Source organism: Sciurus carolinensis, chromosome 3 (genome assembly GCF_902686445.1).
Source record: "Sciurus carolinensis chromosome 3, mSciCar1.2, whole genome shotgun sequence".
Classification (NCBI taxonomy): Eukaryota; Metazoa; Chordata; class Mammalia; order Rodentia; family Sciuridae; genus Sciurus; species Sciurus carolinensis.
The window spans coordinates 20,002,038-20,022,382 of record NC_062215.1 but is presented as its reverse complement, the minus strand read 5'-3'; the positions used below and the strand labels follow the sequence as shown (position 1 = coordinate 20,022,382).

At 55.2% G+C, this 20,345-nt stretch overlaps 3 protein-coding genes across 3 annotated transcripts; 1 reads left to right on the top strand and 2 right to left on the bottom strand.

Annotated features, from left to right (window-relative positions):
* The first annotated feature begins 532 nt into the window (after nt 1-532).
* On the top strand, nt 533-6,011 carry Tubg2 (tubulin gamma 2). Its single transcript, XM_047545923.1, has 11 exons — nt 533-819; nt 1,102-1,214; nt 1,409-1,576; nt 1,871-1,939; nt 2,344-2,423; nt 2,797-2,923; nt 4,140-4,226; nt 4,322-4,471; nt 4,897-5,049; nt 5,131-5,292; nt 5,603-6,011. The coding sequence occupies exons 1-11, from the start codon at nt 771-773 to the stop codon at nt 5,798-5,800; spliced, it is 1,356 nt and encodes a 451-aa protein (XP_047401879.1). The 5' UTR covers nt 533-770; the 3' UTR covers nt 5,801-6,011.
* On the bottom strand, nt 3,920-15,546 carry Plekhh3 (pleckstrin homology, MyTH4 and FERM domain containing H3). Its single transcript, XM_047545922.1, is given in 15 exon segments — nt 3,920-7,252; nt 7,947-8,138; nt 8,418-8,876; nt 9,078-9,210; nt 9,494-9,630; nt 9,809-10,016; nt 10,562-10,868; nt 11,598-11,718; nt 11,824-11,981; nt 12,067-12,258; nt 12,362-12,441; nt 12,917-12,947; nt 12,950-12,971; nt 14,942-15,013; nt 15,015-15,546. Coding segments are annotated over 15 exon segments (2,379 nt in total). The 5' UTR covers nt 15,105-15,546; the 3' UTR covers nt 3,920-7,075.
* Nucleotides 15,547-17,545: 1,999 nt separating this feature from the next.
* On the bottom strand, nt 17,546-19,760 carry Ccr10 (C-C motif chemokine receptor 10). The gene is given in 3 exon segments (XM_047543506.1): nt 17,546-18,463; nt 18,465-18,860; nt 19,736-19,760. Coding segments are annotated over 3 exon segments (1,089 nt in total). The 5' UTR covers nt 19,760; the 3' UTR covers nt 17,546-17,794.
* Nucleotides 19,761-20,345: the final 585 nt, after the last annotated feature.

Below are 20,345 nucleotides of genomic sequence, written 5' to 3'. Positions count from 1 at the left end.
ACAGAGCTTCAGTTTGGGAAGGTGAAGAAGTGCTGAATGAAAACTGGACGATGGCCATGTTTACGCAACAATGTGAATATACTTAATGCCAAAGAACTGTATACTTACAAATGGTTAAAATGGTGAATTTTATGTTGTGTTTATTGAAACAACATTTAAAAAAAGATTTAAAATAAGAAAGTTGGGCTGGGGTTGTGGTTCAGTGGTACAGCGCTTGCCTCGCACGCATGGGGCACTGGGTTCATTCTCAGAACCACATAAATAAATAAAATAAAGGTACTGTGTACAGCTACAACTAACAAAAATTAAAAGAAGGAAGTTGTCTTGAATTCTGTCCCTCGACCTAGCAGAGCCGGCAGAGTAGTTCACCTGCATATATGTGGGTAGTTAACTCCACACACCTGGACAGCAGCATCTGTCTGGCGCTCCTCCCTTCCCCTCCTCCACACCCAGCTGGCGACCCAGCCGGCCCCCACCCCGCCAAGTCTCGCTGCGCAGGCGCGGAACGGTGGACAGAAGGGGGCGTGGCCTCTGTCTGCGCCTGTGCTGAATTCCAGCTGCGACTGCAAAGGGAGAAAATGATGCCCAGGTTCGGCTCCGCGGCCCGCCGGCTGAAGCGGGGCCCACACTGCACACGCGCAGACCGAGTACCCGCGTCAAAAGACGAGGAGAGCGTGCGCTCCCCACGTCCTGCCCTCCAGGCTGCCAGGCATTCGTCTCAGCGGTGACTCCCGCCGGGCCAGGGCTGGCGCGCCCACGTCTGAACAGCGATGCCCCGGGAGATCATCACTCTGCAGCTGGGCCAGTGCGGCAACCAGAGTGAGCAAGCGAGCGCCGGGCCCCGCCAGTCTCTGGTTCTGCCCCTTCGGGCCACACTCAAATGCCTGGCATCCACCAGTCCCTCTTTCCCTTCCATGAACCCCCTGCCCTACTGCGCATGATGACCTAGATCAAGAACTGCGCCTCCAGCCCTGAGCTGTGATGGCTCCCAGGCCCACCGCCTTGGGTCCACCCGCTGAGTGTGACTGCCTCTGAGCCTAACGCTGGGCTCCTCAGGCCTTACGGCTCTAGCAGACCCGGGCGTCTTCCCCCCTCCCCCAGTTGGGTTCGAGTTCTGGAAACAGCTGTGCGCCGAGCATGGTATCAACCCCGAAGGCATCGTGGAGGAGTTCGCCACCGAGGGCACCGATCGCAAGGACGTCTTTTTCTACCAGGTGCCCCCAGCGACTTGGCCAAGGCCCGCAGTGGCCCAGGGGGCCTGAAGGGAAGGGCAGTGGCCTGGTACTGGGAAACCTGCTGGGCAGAATAGCCAGGGCGGCTGATTGAGGAGGGAGGGTCAGCAGAGCCAGAGATGGGAGAACTTGGTTCACCCTAGCTGATTGAGCTCCTCCTGGATTCCTCTGGACAGGCAGATGATGAGCATTACATCCCGCGGGCAGTGCTGCTGGACCTGGAGCCCCGGGTGATCCATTCCATCCTCAACTCTCCATATGCCAAGCTGTATAATCCAGAGAACATCTACCTGTCAGAACATGGAGGAGGAGCTGGCAACAACTGGGCCAGGGGATTCTCTCAGGTGTCCATCCCTGAGACCCTTGATATTCCCACCCTGGGGCAAGGCAGAATCAAATCATCTGGGAATTTGACCAGACTAGATTGACAGTAAATAAGAGACAAATGGATACCCTGACATGACAGAAACTAGGGAATGACTTCTGCAAATTTTGTGCAAATCATTCACAAAGTGCATTTCTGGGTTATGTACGACCCCCCAGGCTCTACTTCAGGGTGGGAACAATGTCCCAGGGTAGAGTTCTCTGTATTGACAAGAGAACCTTCAGCCTAACCCGCCCTTCCCATGTCTACACAGGGTGAGAAAATCCACGAAGATATCTTTGATATCATAGACCGAGAAGCAGATGGAAGTGACAGTCTAGAGGTGAGGGCCTCCCCACTAAAGAGGGCTGGGGGAAAGGTCAGGAGGTGACCTGAACAGGTTAATACAATGGGGATAATTCAATTCAAGATCATTTGGGGGACTGGTGATGTAGTTCTGTGGTAGAACACTTGCCTAGCCTGTGGTAGGCTGTGGTTTGATCCCCAGCAACTGGGGCAGGGAGGTTGGCATCAGATTAGAAGAAAATAAGGTACAGTCTTTGTTCTCAAGGAAGTCATAACCTGGGTGGCATCAGCTCCTTGTGCATGGAATTGATTCAGCCTTTTCAAGTTCTGAACCTTCCAAAGAGCCTTGTTCTGATGGACACAGAGGAAACCTTTAGACACAGGTGTGTTGGAAGTAGGGAATGAGGCAAGTATAAAGTCGCTCCATCTCTCCCCTTGCAGGGCTTTGTGCTGTGCCATTCCATTGCTGGAGGGACAGGTTCTGGTCTAGGCTCCTATCTCCTGGAGCGACTCAATGACAGGTAAACGTGCATTTGAGAAGACATTAGCCCTAGTTCCCTAGGTAAAATCTTTACATGTTTTCACTTTTTTTCTTGTGAGTTGGTGGGTCTGCCACAACCCCCTCTGCTTTGAGTTCATAGGGACAAACCCACCCAGGGAATACCTTGGAAGCAGTAACTGTCAGAAGAGGAGGTTAAGGGGAGGGGATATACAGGGTTTGATACTTGTGTCTTATTTGGGGGGGACATAGTTCTTCTCTTACTCCTTTTGTATAAGACCTCAGTGGCAAATGAGTGGTCATTATTGTTCCTGGAGAAGACCGAGAGTGGCAGTCATGGGGGTCCGTCCAATTCACTGTGCTACCCTCCCTTTTTTCCTCTTCCTTGTCCCCAGGTACCCCAAGAAGCTGGTACAGACATACTCAGTGTTCCCCAGCCAGGATGAGATGAGTGACGTGGTAGTCCAGCCCTACAACTCACTCCTCACGCTTAAGAGGCTGACCCAGAACGCAGACTGCGTGGTGAGCAAAGGAAGAACAAGTTGGGAGCTTTGGCCTATCTCTGTAGACCTGTCACCTACACTTTGCCTTTTCCAAGTTCCTTTCCTTACAGAGAAAAGAGATCAACAAAGTCACACAGTATGTGGGCCAAACTATGCAGTAAGGTCCCAACTTCCAGGTTGCTTTCAGTTCTTTTAGGCAGCAAGACTCTCAACAAAGTGAATACACCTCCACCCCTACCAGTACCCTCATTTTGCCTACTCAGTTCCTACTTGTGCTTGAACTCTTAACTCAAGGATCACTTCCTTAGCAAAACCTTCAGTGCCAAACGTGGTGGCACACCCCTGTAATCCCAGTGGCTCAGGAGGCTGAGACAGGAGGATCTCAAGTTCAAAGCTAGCTTCAGCAATGGCGAGGCACTAAGCAACTCAGTGAGACCCTGTGTCTAAATAAAAAATACAAAATAGGGCTGGGGATGTGGCACACTGGTCAAGTGTTCCTGAGTTCAATCCCCAGTACCAAAAAAAGCAAAAACAAGCAAACAAACAACAACAAAACTCAGCAACTACCCAGTAAAGGTTAGGTTCCTTTGTGTATATTTCAGGTTGTTAACTATATTTGTTTCATTTATTTATTTGGTGCTAAAGATTGAACCCAGGCCATAAGCATGCTAAGCACACACTCACCGTGCTTACACCCTGAGCTTGTTGTTTTATATTTAATGCTTGTCTAGGCTGGGCATGGTGATGCACACCTGTAGTCCCAGCAACTGGGAGGTTAAAGCGGGAGGGTTGCCATTTCAAGGCCAGCCTCGGCAATTTAGTGAGGTCCTGAGCAATTTAGCAAGAACTTGTCTCAAAAAGTAAAAAAATAAAAAGGGCTGGAGATGTGTTTCAATGGTTAAGCACCTCTGGGTTAAATCCCCACTACAAAAAAAAAAAAAAAAAAAAAAAAAAGCCTGTCCCTTTGGACCAAAATCCCAGTGACATCAAAGACCATGCCTGTTTTATTCTCTGTGGTCTCTCTAGAGCCAGGCACTGTGAGTGGCACATGGGTGTATTCACATATTTATTAACTGTACTGTATGGTTCAAAAGTATATCGTGATGCCACAAACACTATTTTCCTTTTAAATTAGAAAAGGTACTTTCTGGTTTTGGAGTTTAGTAGAGATTGAGTTTTATTTCTATATCCCCTCTGCTCCTCAAAAGGTGCCATGATACCCTTCTACCTTCCAGGTGGTGCTGGACAATACAGCCCTTAATCGGATTGCCACAGACCGCCTTCACATCCAGAACCCATCCTTCTCCCAGATCAACCAGCTGGTGAGCCCCCTTCAGAAACACTACTTGTTGGAAGGCCATCTGGGAAGGGAGGTCCCATATGGGCCAAGACCCATGATACACACACCCGTTTCCAGGTGTCCACCATCATGTCGGCCAGCACCACCACCCTGCGCTACCCCGGCTACATGAACAATGACCTCATCGGCCTCATCGCCTCGCTCATTCCCACACCCCGGCTCCACTTCCTCATGACCGGTTACACCCCCCTCACCACAGACCAGTCAGTAAGAGCAGCCCTCAGTGTCCCGGCCAGGGCTGGCCTGGACCCAGAGACACTGACCTTGCCTCTCTGTTCTCCCCTCTGTCCCAAGAGCTGTCCTTTGCTGCCCCGCAAGGCTTTTGCTCAGGGACTGGCAGGAAGCATGCCACTTGCCTGCTGACTTGTCTCCACCTTCCTTCAGCCTTTGGCTCCCGCAGCAACTGGGTGGGATGGGGTTGCTTCTGCTCCTGCGCTGGAGCATGAATCTGCTTAGCAGAGGAGGGCTAATCCTCCTCCTGCCTCAGAGACTCAGGGTAGACCTGAACCTATAGACATGCCCCAGAGATACCACAGCACCCCAAGTCTGATGGGGACATGTGTTGGCTCCTCTTCTGGACTGGACTGTGCCTTGAGTGCCAGCCTGGTCCCTGTGACCCACCTTGCCCTCAGGTGGCCAGCGTGAGGAAGACCACAGTCCTGGATGTCATGAGGCGGCTGCTGCAGCCTAAGAATGTGATGGTGTCCACAGGCCGGGACCGCCAGACCAACCACTGCTACATCGCCATCCTCAACATCATCCAGGGAGAGGTGGACCCTACCCAGGTAGGTGAGGCCCCTTTACCCTATCCCCTGACCTACAGAGTAGAGGAATGGCCCCCACCAGTGCTCCTGTGCCCGCCCCAGGTGCACAAGAGCCTGCAGAGGATCCGTGAACGGAAGTTGGCCAACTTCATCCCCTGGGGCCCAGCCAGCATCCAGGTGGCCCTGTCGAGGAAGTCCCCCTACCTGCCCTCAGCTCACCGGGTCAGCGGGCTTATGATGGCCAACCACACCAGTATCTCCTCAGTGAGTCCAGTCTTGCTGTTACTACTCTGTTTACTATCTACCTTCATCAAATTCTCCCAGTCCATTCCTTTTTTTTTTTCTTTTGGCAGTACATGGGTTTGAACTAACCTATGCCCCCAGTCTTTTATTTTTGAGATAGGGTCTCACCAAGTTCAAGGCCCAGGCTGGCCTTGAATCTGTGATCCTCCTATGTACAACCTCCCAAGTAGCTGGGATTATAGGCGTGTGACACGGCACCCAACTTCCCCAGTCCATTCCTAATCCCCTGTCCTCTACTAGCTCCCATTCTGATGATTTCCTTCTTTTTCAGCTCTTTGAAAGTTCCTGCCAGCAGTATGACAAGCTGTGGAAGCGGGGGGCCTTCCTGGAGCAGTTCCGCAAAGAGGACATCTTCAAGGACAATTTTGATGAGATGGACAGGTCCAGGGAGGTTGTTCAGGAGCTCATTGATGAGTACCATGCAGCGACACGACCAGACTATATATCCTGGGGCACCCAAGAGCAGTGATTTTCCTCTCTGCTCTTCCCCTTGTATAGGAAGCCCAGCTGTCACCATGACTGGTCCCTATGATCCAACTTTACCCTGCTGGACTCCCCAGGAACTGGCCCAATTTCCTCCCTTCCATTCCTGACCCTTGATATGCTCGTTCAGTTCAAATAAAGTAATAAAGCTTGGCAGTGAATATAGTCAGGGTTTGATCTGTGACTATGGGGGATGATGATGAATCTTCAGTTTCCAAGTGAGTGATGGTAGGGTCGGCTTCATTTCCTCTAACTTCTTCCCATCTAGTCCAGGTCTTAGTGTGTCTATTTCCATTGAAACTGGCCATGAATCAGGCTGAAGTCAGCCCAGCTCTCAAGAGTACAGAGGGTTAATGAGGTTGCTGTCTCCTTAGTGCTTAAGCTCCTGCTTCATAGTGGGTCAGTGTTGCTCCAGCCTCCTCCATTCAGCAAAGAGGATGTGGGATCTATGAAAGTAGGGCCTACTGCATTCTGAGCAGGTCAGAAAAGCTGGAACTCTGGATGCCCAGGGCCATCAGAGTCTCAGGAACTCAACCCAGTTCAACCCAACCTGATCAGCAGGACAGAACTTAGGAGTAGGCTATACTCATCCTGAGTTCTTTTTCTGTACTAGAGAAGTGTTTGGGTCTACATCCTGCCCCAAGCTTCTCTCCATTTCAAATCCAAAACAGTAGGCAGAACAAAGATGAACCCAAACAGGATCAGAAGCTGGACATCAGGGTAGGATATGGGCAGAACCAGTCTTAATGACTCACTGCCCTCCAGCCTCAGGGATACCATGGGGCCACCCCTATGCCACTCAATGGAGAAGAGAGGGTGAGTAATTGCCAGCTTCCAGTTCTGTCTTCTTGCCTGCCCCGCCCATCACCATATGGCAGTAAACTGGCTAAGAGGAGGTTAAATCCAGAAGGTCAAGGAGGGTGGAGCTCTGTGGTGTCCAGACTCCTTTCAGTGTCTGGTAAATCCTGGAGTGTGGGTGTCCCCAGGGGTGGAGCTCTGAGCTATGGTGCTCCAACTTGTCCCACTGAAAACACTCCCACAGGAAGGGTTTGTGCAAATAAAGAATTTTTTTTTTTTTTGCTTCTCTTCTACAAATAAATTAAGAAACAAACTAGAAAATTGTCCACACCCATTGCAGACCTTGGGTATGGGGTCTGTGCCCTGTCCCTGCAGGGCCAAAAGGGTCCATAGTCTCCTCAAATCTCAGAGTAGTCCTGGCCCAGGCTGGAGGGAAGAGGGGAGTCATGACCTCTTGGCAAGCTCAGTCCTGCAGCTGCCCCAAGCAGCCAGACTGTCCCTGGGGCTCATCCAGGCCTTGGTGCTGGCTGGGAGGGGAGGTGTCTGACAGGTCTTGGCATGGAGGAGCAGAGCTGCCGCAGGGCCTCTCGGGGGAGGGGTTGGCCAAGTAGGCATTCACCAGCTGCATGATCTCTTCCACCTAAGAGAGGGCAGAGGTCAGTGCCAGGGGCCACTAGGTTCTCTTCTTTTTCTCTTCTTTCATTCAGGCTCTAAGTCTCCAGCTTCTCTACCAGGGTTCTTCATGCTCTGGCATCAGGCAACCTTTCCATCCTCATCATCCCTCTACTGGGGATTGAGCCCAGGGGAGTTTTACCACTGAGTCACACCCCCAGCCCCTATTTTTTTGAGACAGAGCCTCACTAAATTGCTGAGGCTGGCCTCAAACTTATTCTCCGGCCTCAGGCTCCTGAGTCTCTGGGATTACAGGTGTGCTCCCCTATGCCCAGATCAGTCTTGCTTCTTTCTGCTCCTCTACCATGCCAAGTATACTCTCCTCTCTTGGACTCTGCAAGAGCAATTCCCTCTACCTGGAATGCGTTCCCCTAGATCTTCCTATGGCTAACTTATATGTCATCCTCTTTGAGAATCTGGCTCTGACTACCTAATGCTATGGCCTCTACAGTCAGTTCCTATCACATTACTCTTTCCTTTGTAGCATTTAAGCCTATCTTAAATGATCTTTGATTCTGTCTGATTCCTGTACTCCAAGCTCCTAGGAGCTTATCTTTGATCATAGTTGGCTCTCCAGTGCCTAGAGCTGTACCCATGATTGAGGGTCCATAGATGGTTCTTGATTTCCCTTCCCTTCTTCCACAACCCCTTTTCCCACTCACCTGGGGACTCTGCAGGAGAAGCTGACTCTCGCCCACCCTCAATGCTAGGGTTTGGGGGCCCATTAGCTGGCAGGCGGCCACATGACCATAGCTGACACTGTGGATGGGTTCTGTCTCACCAGGGCGGGAGAGGGACATGGCTTTGGCTCCCAGACCCAGGCATAGCTTCTGTGGAGCACCTCCGCCAGGTTCCTGCAGACAGATGGGCAGAGTCAGGGGGGAAGGAGGGGACTCTACAACATTCTTCTTGGTAGGGGGAAACGGTTGTGAGCAAGGCGTTCCCTGACCCCTCTATGATAAACAGTGAAGTATGGAGGGGGCTAAAATCCAGGAGGAGCAAGCCCCGCAGGACTAGTGTCTCCTGGGGTTTGGAAGTAGTAAATGAAGTGACCCACAGTGGGGGCCTATGGCTCTGGGGCAAAGGTGTGGGGCTTGGGCCTCCAGAGTCCCCTTCTCCCTTCTCCCCCTCACCGTGCTCAGCTCCAGAACGTCATACCGAGCAGCGCCGAACCCCGGACACTGCGCCGCCAGAGCCAGGTAGGCAGCCATGGCCTCAGCTCGGCCCATGCCCCGTAACCGCTTCCAGCCGCCCAGCACAGCAGCAGCGGTGCGGGCGCCGCCTCCTCCCTCCCGGGCTGCGCTTCCCGCTGTACGGCAGGCCCCTCCGCGCCGAGCCCGCTCCGCCCGCCTCTTGGCCAGGCTGGGGCTCCAGAGTGCCCCGGCCAGCAGGGCGGCTGAGGGCGGCGGCCTGGGAGTTGGGCGGGGCGGAACTTCGTGCGGCGGGGTGGGGGGCGGCAGCAGGCGGTCTAGGCGCGGCAGGGGCACCCGCGGGGAGAAGTCCCGGTGCAGGCTCTGCAGGCGCAGCGCCGCCAGGGCGCGCAGCGTGTCGTCGGGCGGCGGTGGCCGGCCGCGCAGCAGCAGAGCATGAGCCTGCAAGGGAGGCACGGGCGTCAGTCATGCATGGCGACTATACTGTCGTTAAAACACCTCGGAGTATAGAGCCAAAGATCTTAGGTAAGGGTTCAGGAATGGTCTCCCGTGGGGTTGCCGTAATGATTCATTGGAATGGCCTAGAAAAAGAGATCCGGCGTAGACCGTGTATTCGAAGACGTGATGGCTGGAGATCCTCACCTGCTCAAAAAGGAAAGGCAGTTCATGACTATCGGGGGACAGTCCCTCAGGGTGCAGAGGTCCGTGAAGACGCAGACACAGTCTCCACCCGGAGTCGGGTGAGTCTTCCAGTCCGGCTTCCTCTGCGGCTAAACTGCAGAAGAAAAAAGAGCGCAAGGCAATGGGGAAGCAGGGCCCAGCGGCTTGGGAAAGGGGCAGGACAAATGTGGGGGCGTGGCCATATGTTTGGGGCTGGGCCCCGGAAGAGTGGCCCACAGAGGTGAGCGTAGAAGTCAGATTGCACATAGTTCGGTCTGCGGGTATGGACTCTGTATGTAAATCACAGAACAAGGGGCAAGTGCTCAATAAATGTTTGCTTAGTGATTTAAGCTGAGGAGATGGATTAATACAGAACAGTTCTGGGGCTGGACATTTACTTCTCAAACCTGGTGAGCACATCTGCCACGAGAGTCCCCCCAGCCAGGGCTCGTTCCTGGGCACCGCGCTGTTCATACAACGCAAATACGTTGCGGCTCCGGGCCAAACCCAGACGTCCCACCAGCTCTCGAGCCACCTAGAGGGAAGAGGGTCTTGCCAATATTCTGGGAAATACGTCTCTTAGTCCTGACACCACCATTAACCCACTTATTGAAATAAGGAATCAGAGACTAGCGGTCAACTCAGGATCAAGGAAAACCAGGTACAAGAACCTAGAAGGAAGGGTTAGGGAAACCGGGGGCCTTTGGCCTCACCTCCCCCGCTGTCGTGTGGGAGTCAATGGCCACAGGGCAGGCACCAGCTCCGGGGCAGTGCACGGTGCACAACAGTTCCTGTCGTTGGCTTAGTGCGGAAATCTCTGCCAGTGATGGCACCAGCTCTCGGCCTCGCGTCCGGCCCAGCGCTTTCCGGATGAAGCGCGCATATTCCGCTAGTTCCGAGTCCGGGAGTGCCTGCTCCGTCCTGTGTTAAGAGGAATCCAAGGATCAGTGCTCCAAGGGCTTTCCTCCTTCCCTTACTTCCCCTTCCATCCCTCCCTCTCCCCTTCTTGTAGTAATGGTTTATTTCTTCTAGTCAATTTTCTCCTCTCCAACTCAAGTTCCTTGAAGGCAGACTGTCTCCGGTGCTTCGCATGGAGTTAAATCACTTTCCATTTTCTGGCAGCTCTCTCCCAACTGTCCCCGCCCACTTCCGAAAGTCTCCTGATGTTCCTCCCCGCTGAAATCCAAAACTGGACCACATTGCTGTGCTTTCCTAAACCATGGTGCTGGCCTGCATAACCGAGGAAAAGCAGCCTTTTTATAATTCCTTTGCCCAAAGGGGGTGCCTTATTGTAATTCCTTTGCTCACAAATGGGATATGATCTTGCAATTCGCACAAAGGCAGGGGATAAATCCCTTCTCTTCATCTAGGTTCCTCATCTGTTAACTCCCTTACAAAAGCCTGTAGTTCTCTCCCAGCCCTGTCACTCCTTTGCCTTAGCCTTACATCTTCTCCTCTCCTCTCACCTCTCCAAATGCCCCAGGAGGTGACCCCGTACAGCTCCCCCAGGCCGGAAGGTGCAGCTCATACAGGTGAGGAGCTGCCAGTACCGCAGGGTTGCAGGGTCTTGGGTAGCAGGGAGCCCAGGAGGACCTGCAGGGCCTGAGGTCTGCTTAGCCAGCTGCAGGAAGAGTTCATCCCGGAGTGCAGGCAGGTCCCGGCAGGTTTGGAGCACACCCTGCATCAGGGGCCCAGGGCGGCGTGCCCCCTCCAATGCCTGGAGCGCAAGGAACAGCCGCACCGCCTCCTCTCGCAAGGGTGCGTAGCCTGGACCTGCGGGAGGGTGGGGGCGGAGGGACGGTTTGGAGAGGGGACACAGAGGTGCACCCTGGGAGAAAGGTGCAAACCAAGGGAAGGTCAGAGGAGTATAATGGGAACAGGGGTGGCAAGAAGGGGAGGGTACGAATGACAGGAAGAGTGAAGGGAAAGCAATGGTCCCACAAAGCCAAACTCTCAACCCCTGCCTCCCAAGAATCCTCTCTCTCTACCCTCCTAAACCTGGACTTTGAGTTAATATGATAGAGAGAAAAACTAAGGAAAGTAGGTTTAAACCCCAAATTCTGTAACTGGGAGAAATCCTCTAGCTTTAGCACCCAGATTAGTCACTACACCCTTTTGGGGAGAGGTATAGCTGAATGAGGCAAGCACATTCTCCCTAAGAGGTGTTTTTTTTTTTTTTTTTCTATTATTTGTAAAGGTAATATAACATGATCTTAAGAGTATAATTTAAAAAATAGAAGAGAAAGGATAAAAATCCCTGAAGGAACATCAATGGTCAGAATGAGATCTTTTAGAGAAATGGTCACACAGGACTTTTTTTTCTGTTCTGAATTCCCTCTCTTCCACCCTGGTCAGCTTATAGTTTCACCTTCATCCTTTAAAAAGCATCGTTCTGGGTAGGTCCCTTGAAGATTCTTAGGTCCCTGCCAATTAAGGCATTCAGATTCTTACCTATGATCTACCCCATCCCATCCAAGGAACCTGGGCCACAGGACTACTCACCAGGGGCACTGACTCCATAGGGCAGGGGCAGAAGTGGGGCATACAAGGCTCCACTGGTGTGCCTCAGAATCGGGTTCCGACGGTAGATGAGGGCCACTGCCTCTGGATCCCCGCAACTCTCCTAGAGGCCAGGAAAAGGGTTACCCTGATGGAGAAGGGAGTTCCCGTGCCCAGAAAGCTTCGGGTTCACCATCCTCTAGGCTCTTAGCGGAGTTCTCTCTCTCACCTGTATGTCCCTGAGCAATAGCTGGGTGGGGGTCTCTAGTGGGGCCTTAGAAGAGATCACTTCTCGCAAGGCCACCCCCCAGCGCTCAGCCTCCGCCTGGCGTGGGGAGCAGAGGCGGACGCTGTGTTTCCGGCCAGACACAGTCACTGACCACAGACCTGGTGGAAAGTGAGACCGCGGAGGGCAATCAGGGCCAGTTGTCACTCCTGCCAGGAAGGTAGGAGGGTTCTCAAGAAGTCTCACCGGTCTCCTTGGGCTTGCGCTCTGGGCCAGTCACTGAGCACAGGCTGGTGAGCACGAGACTCCCGAGGCGCCGAGCGCCCTTCCCGCTGCTGCTGAAGTGGTCCAGAGAATCACGAGTGAGCACAAACCAGGCTCTGCGCGGGGGCAGCCATGGCCGTGCCCCTCCTCCGCGGGGCTCGCGGTACAGCCAACCTGGGATAGAAGGAGGGCAAAGGGATCAGCCCGAGGAGATACTATCCATCCTCTGGAGGGTTGCGACAGGGGGGCCTCCAGAGTGCACTGAGGGAGTCCCCACCTTTCACAACGACGTCAGGGTCCTCCTCCGCCAGACTCTTTTCTGGAATGAGGCTCCAAGTCTCCTCCCAGCTCTGGAGCCTGCGTCAGAAATGAAGAGTTGAGTGAGGCTGCTGGACCTCCACTCCGCCTCCAGGGGGCTCCTCAGTAGGGGCTCCCCAGGCTGTGATGGGTGCTTGCTCCTAAGTTGGGCACCCCTCCTCCAGGCTGTGGGAACCGCAGGGCCATTCTGACCTTGCACCAGAAATAGCTGGAACCCCCCCACCTTCCTCCCCACGCCCCCAGCCGGACCGCCCCCCGGGACCCCAGCCAAACCACAGCGTCCGGTGGCGTTGGGCCTCTCCCTTATTGCACAACCCGGTGAGGGAAGACCACAAGGATGCGGTCCCCGAGAACCGGCTGGGGTCTCAAAACTAAGAATGGGGCTGGGGTTGAGGCTCAGTGGTACAGCACTTGCCTAGCATATGTGAGCACTGGGTTCGATCCTTAGCATCACATAATTAATAACATAAAGTTAAAAAACAAAACAACCTATGAATGAAGAGGGGAGATTCACCTGTCGGAGACTGCCCCGCTCCTCGCAGGTGAGTCAACGTCACGTCCAGGGGACTCTGGAAAGATAGGCAAGGAAACTCTCAGTGTCAGAGCCCTCCCTGCCCAATGTCTGTGACTTCTGCTCTAGGATAGTGCTGCTCAGGGGGTCGAGGAAGAAATAAAAGAGTTGGGTAGTGACTGGGCAGAATGAGCTGGAGCCGCTCCGAGATCGCCCCTATACCTGCTGTCTATGCAAACAAGCTCTACAGAAACAGCTAAGAAGTCAAAGCTCCCACATTTTCCCATTACCCTTTCAAGATGAAATGGGTCAGGTGGGGTGGAAGAGTCCTGGACAGGGAGTCAGGAGACCTGGGGTCTAATACGGGCCAGACCACTAACTCACTGTGCCAACTCCCCTCCCACTTCTGTGCTTTAGTCTTCCCATCTTTGAAACACCAGAGGTGGACCAAGTCCCTTCTCTCTCTGGCAGCCTGGAAGTCACTCCTTCCTCCTCATTTTTCCTTCACCCATTTTGCCTTGCTGGCCAGGGGAAGGCAGGTGGTGGGCACAGAGATGAATGCAGGGAGTTCAGAGCTTGGTACATTCGCCCACAGACACTCCTGAGATTCAGAGGAGAGCAGAGACCCTGCCTCTTTGCTGGGGTTCAGGACAGGCAGGCCAGGCTGAAAATAGCACACACTTTCCAGGCCAGGTGTGGTTTGAGATTTTGCCCCTTCTCTCAATCATCACATCCTTACTGGCTCTCCTGGAACTTCAGCTGCAGACTGGGTCTGAGAGAGGCCTCAAACCCAACCCAAAGCCAAGTCACGCAGGAATTGTGCCATGGTCCCACTGCGCCCAGACGGCTAGAGAGCCAGGAGGGAGGAGGAGGGGAAGGGAGACCAGGGACACCTGTCCCTAAGCTGCGAGGAGGAGGGGGTGGAGGTGGAGTATGAGGGAGGCAATGGCTTGGTTGACAGAGCAGACCCTGCCCAGACTGGAAGCTTGGGGACGCCTGAGTCCTGTGCCTTCCCTGGAATACATTCACCTATTTTCTGGAGGGTCTGGGCAGAGCTTTCATCCGCAGCACCAGAGGGACAGGTACTGATCACCCCCTTAGGTTCACCCGGGTAACGCAGTCCCCTGCTTCCCTCCTCTCCCCCCTCTATATTTATCTGCCCTCTGCCTCGCCAGGTGCTGGCGCAGGCCCCAGTAGCACCCCGCCCCACCCGGGCACTGAGCCACAGAGCCTGCTGGGGACCCCCTGAGGGGGATGGGAATCTGACCCAGGCCACAGCACATGCGAGTTTGATTGCCAGGGTATAGTAGCATGGGAAAAGGGCAGTCAGGGATGGAGGGTCTGCCACATCAGTGTTGCCTCAGTTACACGAAGGGGAGATTTGACAAAAACCCAGCATCCAAGAGTTCCCCACTGTCCCCTCAGGGATTTCCCAGGAGCCTCACCAGGGAAGGCCGAAAGTTCTGTCCTGAGTGGCAGGGTAATGACGAGAGATCCTCAAAGGGCCACAGCCCCCAGCTCACAGTCCGTGGGTCCTCACCGCGGACCCCAATCCTAGGATGCCTTCTCCCCCTCGCCCAGGTCCCGGTGGAGGAGCTCCCGCATCTGGCCCCAGCGCTCAACAACTTGGAGCAGAGGGAACCCAGGAGTTCGAGCAGCTCAGCCGGCCTCGCCACATTCTTTGGCGCTGGCGGAGGCGGAAGGAGACGGGATGGGACGCGAGCCCGGCAGGGAAGGGAGAGGCAGAGGCAGGGCCAGGTCGCGCCGCGCCACGCGTGACGCCTCCCTTGCCTCCAGGGCCCCAGCAGGTGGACAGCGCCCAGTGTGTAGCGCTAGCCCACAGGCACATCCCAAGTAGGACTGCTCCTTGAGCTCCTGGGGGCTCTGGCCTCCAGGCAAGAATCTCTCCCACATCCCCAGTTTGCCAAGAGCGCGGCGTTTGGCTGGAGTCTGGAGTGGGATCAGGCATGACCGCCGGTTGTAGCGAGAGTGATTGAGACAAGGCTACAAATCCCCCAAGGGACTTACCCTCCCGCCGCCCGCTGGACTCGGGGTCCGTAGCTCAAAGGTCTCCTCGTCTTCGTCCTCGTCCCCGTCCCCCGCTAAGCTCGCCGTCACCATAGTCCCGGTGCAGAAGAGTGAAGCCTCGACGGCAGCAGAGGAGCCCCCACAACCCCCCCGGGAGAGGCATCCGGGCGAGCAGACGGGGGATGGGGGCCCGGGCAGCCGAGGCCAAGCAGCAGGGGATCGGAGAAACTGGCGGGGCTCCGACCCAAACGGGAGAAAGATGAGGCGGTTGGAGTGGGGAGAGGGGGTCAGGGAGGAAGCAATGTCCAGGGCTAGGGTGCAAGGGGACGCTAGCTAGAGCCTGCAATGGGCTCAATGTCTGGGCCCCTGTAGGGGAGGGGGGAAGGAGTCCAGGGCCTGGGGGGAACAGGGAGCAATGTCCGGAGCAGGGAAGTAGTGTCCGTTGTAGTGTCCAGCCCTGTGGGGGGCAGTGTCCGGTGCAATGTCGAGGTGGGCAGTTGTCCAAGCTCCAGGGAGGGTCGTGTCCGGTAGGGCGTCCGGTGGCCGGGGCCCCCGGCGGCGCGCGCTGCGCTCCCTTCAGCCCCGGGACTGGCGCGCTGGGGGCGCGAGCACAGCTCCCGACCCCGCCTCCCCAGCCCCCTCCCCCTTGGGCCCCCCCTTCCCTCCTCTTTCTCTCCTCCCTTCTTTACAGGGCAGGGTCCACGTTTCGTCACAGCCTCCTCCGCCCAATCCCCGTGCCTGGAGCCGGGCGCGGTCACCAATCACAAGCTGGAAACTGCGGCGGGTTGCATCATGTGCCTTTGGCTGGGTGACAGCGGGGAGGGGCGGGGGAACAGGGAGGGAGGGGGCGGCACGATGTTTAACCACGCCCCAACCTCTGAGGTCGGCGGCGGGGTGCCAGTGACGTCACGGAAGCCCGCCTTCAAGTTCTTGTTTTAACTCTTGGCTCACCAACCAGCAAAATTAAAAACCCTCGAGCTCTGGAGAACGAAGGGCTAGAGTTGAAGGGAAGCCCGATTGCTGCGCTCTGAAACCCTGTCTCCTCTCAGGGTCCCTGGGAAAGGGAAGAGCTTTAACCACCGCGAGGGTGTCCAGACCTGAACCAGAACCAGCTCTAAAGGCGACCTTGCACCCCTGGAGTTAAGAAGTCCAGTTCCTAGATCTGAGTCACCTCATTTTTTAGGTGAAGCAGCCAAGGCAGGGGAGGGGCAGACCTAGGCCGGAAATAAATCGAATTTAGAGTGAACTGCTCACTGAACTCGAGAGTGGTTGGAATTCTGGGGAGTTCTGTGGTCTCCAAATAGAGCGGGGGGGGGGGGCGGGCTTCCAGGGCAAATATTCTGCAGTTCTGAGCAAGAAGGGGTTAACCGAGTCTCTGAGCTGCCGGGGCGGGGCCCGGGCAACAGCAGAAGACAGCGGACGCGCGCGCGCGCGCGTGCGGGCGCGTTGCTGACTCAGCGGCGATTCCCTCAGTCTCCCGCGGAGGGTTTCGGGTCGGCCCCCACGGGTTAGTGTGTGAGACCCTTTGAGGATTCGCAATGGTCTCCAGGCCTTCCCTGGATCCTGGACCCTTGAGGCCAAGGCTTTCCCATTAAGGCTCTTGGAAGGTCGGCTAGCGAGGGCTTGGCGGGAGAGACAGGGCGGGGACTTCAAACCAGCGCCTCCCTTGAGACCTCCTCCCCACGCCACGCCCTTCTCGCCCCTAGACTCGGTTGGAGCGGTGGGTATAGCTTCGCTGACCGGATATTAAACCTAGAGAATTGTCGCACGTGAACACAATTCTGCCTGTTGTGATCGTGCGAAACAAAGACCAAGAATCAATGCCACCGACTGTAAAGGCCATCCAGGTTGTGACTTCGCCTCAAAAGAGAGTGCTCTGTACTGAATTTTCCTAAGCCTGGAGACAACACAACCATAAATTCTCTTCCCTGTCTGGATCCCAGGCCCTTGCCTGCTGGGAAGTTCTTTGTGTTGTCTAACCTTCCTCCTTCTTGGCAAACTCAGTGCATTCCTTCTGAGCCAGTCCCCAGGGGAGATGGGGAACTGTGAGCACCCCCTGCGCCCCTTACCCCACACCCATGATCACTCTTTTTTGGAAATTTGCAAATTGCAATTCCCTCTTAGGTTTTTCTGCAAGGTGAAAAACTCCAACTCAACTTTTTTTTTTTCCAACTCAACTTTTTAAATTACTTTTACTTTCCATTAGAGAACTTTAGAAGGAAATTATATTATGTTAATCTACTGCAAAAGTCCAGCCAAAACGAGAATCTCCTGTCCCCCAGCCCCTACCTCGGTACCACACACAGGCTCACACACAGTTCGGAACAGCCTCAGTTTACACATTCCAGAGGCCGGGAACTCGGTACTTGCTAAGGCAGCCATTACTGGATAGCGCTCTGGTTGTTAGAAAGCTCTTCCTTACGCTATTTCAAGAGGAACCCCTGCCCCTCCTCTTCTGGCAGCTTTCCCACTTCACCTCTGTTGGCAGAGACTTGGTGAAGGTGGAGGGGGTGTCAGTACCTAGAGCTTTAGCAGACTCGGTAGCCCCCCCACCCCGCTATGCCCCAGGCCCTTAAGCACCTCCCCCTCAGAGCCAAGAGCTGGGTAAGGAGGGTGGGGGTGTAACCCGCCGTCTCTGCCCTGCTACAAATCACTTCCAAGTCGGCGATTCAAAAATAGTAACAGTTGTTGGGTTGCATCTCATTTCCATGTTATCAGTTTAATGTAGCAAGGCACAGAAGCAAGCCCTTTAGATCTCTACCCTCGTTCTCAGTGTTTCCCCACCTACACTCCTTTCCCTTACCCTCCCTGGAATTGTTTCCGCATCCCTCCTCCTTCTCTGGATTCGCAGCCCTAATTGTCCCAAGAGAGACTGTGTGTCTCAGTGGGAGCCGAGCAAGAAGAAAGGCGGGGCCGGCGGGGGCAGCGGCCGCGGGGTTGCAGCCTTGGGCTGCAGCCCCCACCCCGTAGCAGCCTCCTCAGGTCCTGGCGGAAGCGCAGGCCCAGAAAAGCGTAGAGCACAGGATTCAGGCCGCAGCGGGCCAGGGCCAATCCGCCAGTCACGAGCAGTGCCAGATCCTTGCGCTTGCTGGCAGGGCAGCTTCGCTCCCGGGCTGCCAGTAGATCGGCGGTATCCAGCAGCAGGGCGAGGCTGTAGGGCAGTTGCAGCACCACGAAGGCTGCCACCAGGGCCACCACGACGCGCAAAGCGCGCCGGCGCTCGGGCCCCCTGGCGGCCAGCAGCGTGCGGCCCAGCAGAGCGTAGCAGGCTGCCATGACGCCCAGTGGCAGCGCGAAGCCCAGGACCACCTGCGCTACAGCGCTTGCTCCTTTCACAGTCTGCGTGAGGCCCTCGGGGAAGATAAGGCGACAGCGTCGCTGACCTTCGCGTTGCCCATCCCGGCTGAAGAGGAGCGCAGGTAGCGCCAGGAGCAGTGACAGCAACCACACTAAGACTGAGACCAAGTGTGCGCGGCTGGGCGTGGAGGGCCGCTGCCCGGTTGGGAGCGCCCGCGCGATGGCCCACGTAGCGGTCGGCACTGATACAGGCTAGGAAGAGGAAACCGGCATGGAAGGAGGCCGAGTAGAGGCCCGAGATGGCACGGCAGGTGGCACTTCCTAGACTCCAGCCCTGGAGAGCCCCTGCTGCAGCAAAGGGCAGGGTCAGGGCCAACAGGAGATCGGCCAGGGCTAACTGGAGCAGGTGGGCGGAGGTGGGCGAGCGGGCAGTGCGTCGGGCCGCTAGATGAGTGGCCAGGACCAGGCCATTGCCCGCCAGACCTAACGCAGCCACCGTCAGGGAGACACTGGGTTGGAAGGCCCTGCTGAAGGCCTGGACATCCGCCTTGTAGCAGAGCTCAGGCATTGGCTCAGCTGAATATGCCGCCTCATCATCCCCGGAGTAGGGGTCCCAGGAAACCTGGGGAAGTCAAAATGGGAGGAGGGATGGTATGAGATACTTTCCTACACCTCCCCGCCGCCCCCCACCCCCCATCCCGCACACCTTCCACGCTGGAAGCTCCGGTGAGACCAGGAATAACAGTACAGAAACTCTTCTAGACTCTTCCTAGCACAATCTGAACAGGTTCTCGATTCCCTTGCCTTGCATCCCTCTTGCCTCTGCTTCTAGCTTCCTGGGTGACCTTGAACAAGCCTTTTGCTCATTCCGAACCTCAGTACTTAATATGTGATGCAGAGACTAGAAGTCCTGTCTAGCCCATCTGGCAATGTTTTCATTGAAGACTCTTCAAAGTATGGAAGATAATGGATGGAAAGCATCTAGCTCTCCATAGATCAAGCATTTGTATTATTAATAAACATCTTGCCTCATGGTGGCACAAGCCTGTAATCCCAGCTACTCTGAGGCTGAAGGCAGGAGGATGGCAAATTAGAGGCCAGTCTGGGCAATTTATTGAGCCCCTGTCTAGTGCCTGGCTTTAATCCCCAGTACAGGGTGGGTGTGGGGGTAGGAACCTTGCAGTTCCCTTTGCAGCGCCCTCGCCTGGAAGGTCGATCAGATGCAGGCTCTGCCTCAGACCTAGACCCTGAACCCAAAGCTTGGTTTGGAACGGATTTCCATCTCTTTTGCCTTCTCTAGCCTCCTCCCCGCCACTACCTTTAGCATAGGCACACTGAACCACTCACATAAAAGGGGCCTCAAAGGTTGGGGTTCAGATTTTTGGGCTCCAGCACAACTCAGGATGGCAGAGACCTGTTGACAGATGGAGCATCCAATCCCTTCCCCTTCCCCACCCTTGGTGTAACCCTTCTCCCCCTCCCTTCCCCCACTCCCACCTGCTCTGTGGGCTCCGTCCCCATCTCTGGCTACAAAGGTTTCTGAGGTGTAGCTACTGGGGGGTAGAGGTTAAATAACTAGTGAGACAGGAAGGAAGGGGCGGGGAGAGGGACCTAGAGAGAGGTGGGGATTAGGGTCTCACTTTTCCCATTCCATCTCCCCTGAAAGGATTTCTCTCTACCCTGCCAGTGGAAAAAGAATGGGTTTGGGAACATCATTATTTGCTAGGTAGCTGTGTGGTCTTAAGTTTTTGACCTCTTGGGGCATAAGGTTTTTCATCTAAAAAGTGAAATAAGGTCAAAATGCTGAATTCACAGTGTTCAGAGGGTGCCCAACACCACGTCTGAAGAATTCATTGCCTTAGGAAAATGTTGTATTCTTTTACTTATCCTTCATCCCATCTCTAGGCACCTCTCTCCCTCCTCCCTTTTGTTGGATTTTTCAGGATCCTCACGGTCCTTGCCTCCTTTTTACCACGTCCTGTCCCTGGGAGCCTCGGGTTATTCGGGGTATTTCCCAGCGACTGGAGGTTTTCTACCCCGCCCTTTCGCAGCGGGGCTGAGGCGCGCGCTTGCGCGGGGTCGGGGAAAAACGCGCGTGCCAGGAGAG

What these genes read in the sequence shown, in the direction of transcription:
- Tubg2 (XM_047545923.1), top strand. Translation starts at nt 771, where the DNA reads ATGCCCCGGGAGATCATCACTCTGCAGCTGGGCCAGTGCGGCAACCAG. An exon ending in GGGCCAGTGCGGCAACCAGA is followed by an intron (nt 820 to 1,101) that starts GTGAGCAAGCGA and finishes CCCCTCCCCCAG; the next exon opens with TTGGGTTCGAGTTCTGGAAA. An exon ending in TCTCCCAGATCAACCAGCTG is followed by an intron (nt 4,227 to 4,321) that starts GTGAGCCCCCTT and finishes ACCCGTTTCCAG; the next exon opens with GTGTCCACCATCATGTCGGC.